The following is a 7,816-nucleotide window of genomic DNA, read 5'->3' on the forward strand; positions in this document are numbered from 1 at the left end:
GAGCTCGGGACGCTGCGCTGCCCGGGCTGCCCAGCGCGGTGCATGCATCTGGCCCCTGGCAGCTCCCCCACAAACCCGCTGTGACCGCTCACTCCCCGCCACAAAGGCCGGGGGCTCTGGGAACACGTGTGTGATAGAAGAGTTTTTACTTGCATATGACATTTAAAAATGCAAACAACGAACAAAAACGGCAAAAGTCTTGCTTCTTTCTTGTTCTCATCTGGGTTCCTACCCCTCGTTCCGGTCCCCTTACCTCCCTTCCCCGCTAAGATTTTCTTTATAGAAAATTAAGCAAATACGAATGTATGTTGTTATACTTCCCTGTTTTTACACAAAAATTACATCTCCAGACCGATTAAAAAAACACCACACAACAGATCTAGAAGATGTTTGATCAAGAATTTTAAAATCAGGTTTTCATTTTATTGGGTATCTTCTATGAGTTGACTGTCATTTTGATAATTTTTTTCTTACTTTATTTCTTACCACAACTTAAAAGTTTTCTTACAAAATCTGTGGTCAGCCATCAGTTCAAGTAAGATGGGTATAAACAGGGTGATTAAAAAATGTTTCTGAATCAGAAAAAAAAGGCTTATGGTATTTTACTAAAGAAAATTTTGAGAATAGAGAAAAGCACAAAGAAGAAAATAAAATTTAATAGTAATTCTACTACCCAGAAATATTATAGTGATAACCATTATTGCTGGGAGCCGGTCCATCCTTGCTGTTTCAAGGGACCTGGCATATATGGCATACTGTTCTTAATATGTTTGCTCACCTTCTTGGCACTATGTGTTTTAACCAAGGTCACCTCTCTGAGAAAGGTTGTTTCCCCAGGTAGGGATTTTCTCCTGAAGTTAGGGAGGGAATAAAACCCCTTAACTAAGTGCCAGGTGGATAATTAATCTCTTTAACTACGAACAATCATGCTGAAGCTACATAATCTTTACTCCCTGGATTAGTACCTGGCAACCGAACCTGGCTGGAGAACCTAGCAAGAGAACATGGACACAGAACCTGGCTGGAGATCCTAACCAGAACTTGGCTGGAGATTCTGGCTAGGCTGCTGATCAACTGAACGCTGTCTCCGTGTCATTCCTTCTTTGCCGACTCTGTCCACACCTATGGGGAACCCCTGGACCTGCTGGGGCTGGACCCCAGCACATTATAGTGTATAGGATTCAGTATTTCATAACAGATATATTACACATCCCAATAAAATGCAAATACAATTAACATATATTTAAACTGTAAAGTTGGAAAGCATTACTCAATACTGTTTATTTACCATAAAATCACAAATGTTCAAAATCCAAGCTCATTGATGACAACTTCGTGACATATTGATGTGTTAGCTTGCTCTCTCTCTGTATTTATTTTTCACATGTGTTTCCTTTAATAATAATAATTACTATTATTATTTTGTTAATCCTCACCCAAGGATATTTTTCCATTGATTTTTAGGGAGAGTGGAGGAGATAGGGAAGGACAAAGAGAAACATCGATGTGAGAGAAACACATTGATTGGTCGCCTCTGACCAGTGCCAGGGCCTGAGGAGCCTGCAACCAAGGTATGTGCCTTGGATCAGAATTGAACCCAGGACCCTTTGGTCCGCAGGCCCACTCTCTATCCACTGAGTCTAACCAGCTAGGGCTGTATATATTATTTTTAAAAAGATTCTTAAATAGAGGCACATATTGATTCTGTGGCTAGTGTAAAGAATTACATCACTTCTCTATTTAGTTCAATGCATTTCAACAAGTATTTATTCACTACTTTAATAATAATAGTAATTCCCTACATCCTGTATAATAAAAGGATAATATGCAAATAGACCAAGTGGCAGAAAAACCAAATAACCAATCAAAGTGTAATATGCTAATGATATGCTAAAGGAGCTCAACCGCTCACTATGATGTGCACTGACCACCAGGGGGCAGATGCTCCAACTGGTAGGTTAGCTTGCTGCTGGGGTCCGGCCAATTGGGACTGAGCAAGAAGGGCCAGACCCACCCTGGAGCCCTCCTATGGTCCCTCCCCAGCCCGATCGTGCCCCGGTGGGGTCCCTCAGCCTGGCCTGTGCCCTCTCACAATCTGGGACTCCTCTAGGGATGTCGGAGTGCCGGTTTCAGCCCGATTCCCACAGGCCACTCCCCTTGGGAGGGTACCAGACACAGGACTCGTGGTTGGCAAGCACTGCTGTGGCAGTGCGAGCCTCTCCTGATTGGGACCAATTGGGCGCAAGCCCATGGCAGGCACAGTGAGGCCGGGATGAGCAGGAGCAGCGGGTAGGAGCTGCAGGTGGCTTTGGACTGTGAGTTTCGGCCGATCCCTGCAGGCCAGCCAGAGGGACCCCACCCATACACGAATTCGTGCACGGGGCCTCTAGTTTGTATATAGTACCATTGTTTGCAAAAGTCTTGTTTGCTCTTCTGAACATCCCATTGAGGGAGGTAGCACTGTTCTCATTGGCTGGATGAAGAAACAGAATCACAAAGTTCAGTGCCTTGTTTAATGCCATCAGCTAATTAGATAGAAGAGTTGTAGGTTTGGACCCAAAGTCTGGTTCTCATTACACCAGACTATGTTGAGGACATAAGAGAGAAGAAATACCCTGCATTCCCAGACCTCAGTAGGTTTACAGTATAGTTGAGGAGATAAGTCACAAAACCATTAGATACCCAGATAAGAAGATAACCTAATAAAGGTAGAAATGACCACCCTCATCAGACCCTATGCATACTTTGTTTAGTCAGTTTTCACCACTTCTCCCTGTTACCTTACTCAGTCTTCTTCTTCATCTGTGGTATGAACTCAGAGCTCAAAGTTCTTTGAGGAAGAGCTCCTGATGAGAAGTTAGAACTTGAGCTGTTGTGGCCCTGGTAGGTCCAGATTGTAGGCGAGGTAGAAGAGGTACACACCTCCAGCAATGGAGATGTTTTACAGACAAGTGAGAATCACACCTTAATTGTGTTTTTCCCATGGCTTAAAAATGTTTTTCACATATTCATTCAATTGTTCAATCATTTACTCATTCACGCTTAAATTCAACAGGTGTCACTAGCCCTAGAGGAGGACACAGTAAATAAAAAATGAGCTATCCCCTTAAGGAGTTCCATTTCCACATGATTCTTCTGGTTACTTAAGCAGCAGACTTCGAGTGAAGCATCATTAGATAACACGCAATCCACACTTCTAACTTATTATTATTTTTTAAATATATTTTTATTGATTTCAGAGAGGAAGGGAGAGAGAGACAGAACATTGATGATGAGAGAGAATCATTGATTGGCTGCCTCCTGCATGCCCCCTACTGGGGTTGAGCCTGCAACCCAGCATGTACCCTTGATCAGAATCAAACTCGGGACCCTTCAGTCCACAGGCCGACGCTCTATCCACTGAGCCAAACCAGCTAGGGCCTTAGCCACAGCTCAGCAAGGTCTCATTACCTAAAGCATGGGTCAAGTGCTTTTCATTCCTTTTTGATGCCACAGTCACTCTTGTGAAGATCGGGTCTTTGTTCTAGGACCAGCACTGAAGGCAGTGGTGTCCAACATGAGATGTACAAGACAACCTATCAGGCGCAGGAAGAAAATATTTTCATGTAGCCTTACAATGTGTTTTACATAAGATGTATAATGTTAGTATTATCTATATTAGTACACATGTATACTTTATGAATCAATAAATACACAGATGTTATGTGCTCAGTAGTGTTTTATTGATGAAGTGGGCAATCAAGAATTTGGGCTTCGCAGCTCTAAAGCCGCAGCTACCCTGCCTTTCCTTCTCAACGGTATGGAAAACTGCTGAAAGGCTCATTTGGGAAGCGTTCCCAAGTCACTGGGTTCAGATTTGGCCAGACGACTGAGGAGAGAACGATTCAAGGTGTCCAGAGTGGTAAAGTTCGAACAAGGTCCTGCAGACTGTGCCAGATCGTCTCTCTAACAGGCGGAGGGAGGATAGATTTCTTCTTAGCTGAATAAGACCTTCCCTCCTGAGTTTAAGAGCTTACTTTTCTCACTCTTACTTGAAGAATCCATTTGATGTTTATTTGTGGTTGAAGCTCTTCTCCAGAGGTATTTCCACCTAGTTTCCCACGTAAACGCCATACTTTATCAACCCCCTTCACTCCTTCTTCCTCGTTCTAGCTGGAGCTGGAGGAGCATCAGGTGGGGTCCTGAGTCCCCATCTCCCCATCCCTTCTATTGCCAGACATTTACATTTGGCAATAGATGTCTAGCAGGGGCCCCATTTGTCAATCCCAGAGCATTCTGCTAACTTTTCTGTAAAGTTTCATTTCTTCTCATTAACCCAGTGTCTGTGCCTCAAGCACTCTGCCTACCTTCTTGCCCAGCAATCCCTTCTGCCATAGTGGGTGTTTGGACTGAAGATTATTTTCCACGTCCACCTAAGTGTTCTATTTTCTTCTCTCTCCCTGCTGCCTCTGCTCGCATGTCAGTGTGTCATTAAAATCACTGATAGTGTCTGTAAAATATAGGTTGTGTTTCACTGAGAGAATTACTGTGCTGTGATAAGTCACAAAGTATGTAGGGAATGTGGACTGTGATTATTTCCATTGCAAAAAGACATTCTTTTTTATCTTCCTGACATATGATCAGTTTGATAAAAACTTCAATTTTGTTCAATAGTTTCAGGAACCCATCAGTAGCGTAATGTGAATTTTACTTGACGGATCCCTTTCCTTCAGGTCAGGCCTTTGCTAAAAATCCTAGCATGACATATCTTGTTTTGAGATGGAATTTGGGAAAACTGCTGGTCTACATTAGAGATAAACTGGTGCTCCTGGGAAACACCCACACCTGGCTTCAGATGAGGGCTTCCTGGGGTTGAAGGTAGGCTGTCATCATAGTTTTGGGCAGCGGTTCTCACCCTGTGGGTCGCGACCCCTTGGGCGGTCGAACGACCCTTTCACAGGGGTCGCCTAAGACCATCCTGCATGTCAGATATTTACATGACGATTCATAACAGTAGCAACATTACAGTTATGAAGTAGCAACAAAAATAATTTTGTGGTTGGGTCACAACATGAGGAACTGTATTTAAAGGGCCAGAAGGTTGAGAACCACTGGTTTTGGGGTTGGCTATTCTGGGGGACCTTTCCTTTTAAGGCCTATGAGGAATTCCTGTCCTTGATGCTAAAGTATAATGACACGTGAATGACATTTATAATTAGAAAGGAAGGCTAAATGCTGTAAGAGACAGCCTCGGTACTATGTAATGACTCAAACACAATAGAAATTGATCCCTCTCTTTGATGACAGCAGGATGGTGGGGGGCTCCCTGCAGGCAATATTTCAGGGACTGAAAGTGGCGATGCTCTCCCATCTTCAACCCCTGACTTCCAGAACTGCCCCAGAGGCATCTCCATTCCTGCCATACAGAAGGCAGATAAAAGCATGGAGAGAATTGCAAGGCCACATCTGGACGCAGCACACTTTTCTTCTCACATTCCATGGGCTAGAATGCAGTTATTTGGCCATGCGTAAGTGCAAGCAAGATAGGGAAGCGAGGGCCAGCTGTACCCCAAGGAAGAAAGGGAGAATATGGGTGCCAATCTCTGCCACCACATACTTACATTTGGCTCATGGAAAAATGTATTCCAGAGTGTTTGCCAATCAGTGAGATTAATTGTGCCTTCAGAGATAGCTTTGGGATTCTTTCCTAGATGGGGTAGGTGCCCTAACATTTTCTAGAGGATGACAAACCTCTTCTAATAGAGTTAAATGGCACAGAGTGGACTTGGGTGTTTTGCAAAAGGTTTTGAGATGATCAGTGAATCTCTCCTGGAGGAACAAGTGTGGGTGACCTTCTGGAACCGTTCTCAGGAAGGCAGCCTCTCTCTCTCCTCACTGGAGTCTGTGATCCCTTTTCCCCGAGTGTCTGAAAAGCTGACAAACACTGCTTTTTCACTTGATCAAGGGAAATTTTGGTCTTATCTTTGCAAGTAAAAATAATTCTTCTGCTGAAGTTGCCTACTTGTTCTTTGGAAAGACAGCAGGGATTCCTTAGCACGAAAGGCCCGGCAACCTGCCTCAAATATGGTCTGGGCAAGTGCCTGGCGGCTTTCATCTTTTGGAGAAACTAATACGTGGGGCATCAGCTGAGTTTCCATTTCAGTGCAACTGAAGCCTGAGCGATAAAGGCAGCCGTGTTCTGTGACCCTTATATTGCATAACCCTCATGTGATTCAGGGTCGCTATTTATAGTTTTCCATTGTGTGGGCTCTGGGCTGGGTTACAGGGATGCATCCTTCGCCAGCGTCCCAGAAGAAGAGCAACATGACTCTGCATTTATCGTGAGCTTCCACTTGGCCAAGGTCTTTCAAAACCGCTTTTGTTTTATTGTCAAAAATAATTTTGGCTTTTACCTTACCTTCATTTGTTCATTGCTTCCTTCCTTCCTTCCTTCTTTCCTTCCTTCCTTCCTTCCTTCCTTCCTTCCTTCCTTCCTTCCTTCCTTCCTTCCTTCCTTCCTTCCTTCCTCCATTTATTCAACAAATATTAAAGAGATTCCTGCTAGGCACTGGGGATGCAAAGTTGAATAAAATATCTGAAGTTGGAGAAAAAGGGGTAGAAAATACTGATTCTGAGATACGACCCCAGACCAGTTAAAACAAAATATCTGCAGTGAGCTCTGGTTATAGGTATGCTTATGAAATCTTTCCAATAGTCCAATATGCAGCAAGGATCGAGAACCTCTCGAATATACATAATGTAGATACTGAAGCCAGAGGAGTGAATGAGGTTTAATATTCTCGGGAGAAGGACTAGAAAGAGAACCAACTAAAGAGGAGGCCCTGCATGGGTGTTGAAGAACAGTGCAGAGGAAATGGGAAGTTACTTGATACGGAGAAAGAAAAATAACTTCGGTGTCTGATCAATCTGCGCTAGAATTTCCGCCTTTCTAATTTTCAGCCAGTGTGATACCGGACAAGCATCTAACCACTCAGCCTCTGTGCCAACATTTAAAATGGGGCTAGACTGCCGGAGTCCATTCATTGTCTTCACTAGCTGAGTTTAGACAGAGACCCCCCAAAAGCTAGTAGTCATTGAAAGTCCTAGCAAAGGTCAGGGCTGTGCACCACCCAGTTAATCCAGGAACCACTCAGTTAATTTAGATAATAATAGTTGAAGCATCCCCACCTTAGTTCCCTTAATTCCTTAGATACTTATGTAGATCCTTGTTGATTATTGTTAATCAGATACTCCCGGAAATCTATTGATGAGTTAATCAAATACTTTTGTCTATTCCTGGAAATTGTTTGCTGATCTGTGTGTCACTGAAACTTCCTTACCCTAAGGGCTACTCCAGATCAATAAAAGATTGGAGCGGCCAGAGCATCGGGGGAAGTCCTTCGGAACTTGGCCGCCTGGTCCCCCAATATTGCAAAATTATCTCGTGTCTTTTTCTCTCATTTGCTGTGCCTCTTTCAGATACCGAACCCTACTCCACACAGAACGTGGAGGGAGTCTTACTCAACACTAGACCCGGCCAGAGTGGCTCTGTTGGTTGAGTGTCGTCCTGTGCCCTGAAAGGTTGCCAGTTTGGTTCTGGTCAGGGCACATACAAGGTTTGGGGGTTTGATTCCCTATTGGGGCATATACAGAAGGCAACCGATCTCTCTCTCTCTCTCTCTCTCTCTCTCTCTCTCTCTCTCTCTCTCTCTCTCTCTCTCTCTCTCTCTCTCTCTCTCTCTCTCTCTCTCTCTCTCTCTCTCTCTCTCTCTCTCTCTCTCTCTCTCTTCCTTTCTCTAAGCATGTCCTCGGATGAAGAAAAATAAAAGAGTATAAT

At 43.9% G+C, this 7,816-nt stretch overlaps 1 protein-coding gene across 1 annotated transcript in view; it reads left to right on the plus strand.

Moving 5' to 3' along the window:
- The window catches only part of CDK1 (cyclin-dependent kinase 1), a 26,785-nt gene extending 25,280 nt beyond the window's left edge, over positions 1–1,505 (plus strand). The window contains exon 8 of the mRNA XM_015561083.1: positions 1,465–1,505. Coding sequence (XP_015416569.1) covers positions 1,465–1,482 — 18 coding nt within the window. The 3' untranslated portion in view covers positions 1,483–1,505. The remainder of the gene's footprint in view (positions 1–1,464) is intronic.
- Positions 1,506–7,816: the final 6,311 nt, after the last annotated feature.

This window comes from Myotis davidii, unplaced genomic scaffold (genome assembly GCF_000327345.1).
Source record: "Myotis davidii unplaced genomic scaffold, ASM32734v1 scaffold655, whole genome shotgun sequence".
Classification (NCBI taxonomy): domain Eukaryota; kingdom Metazoa; phylum Chordata; class Mammalia; order Chiroptera; family Vespertilionidae; genus Myotis; species Myotis davidii.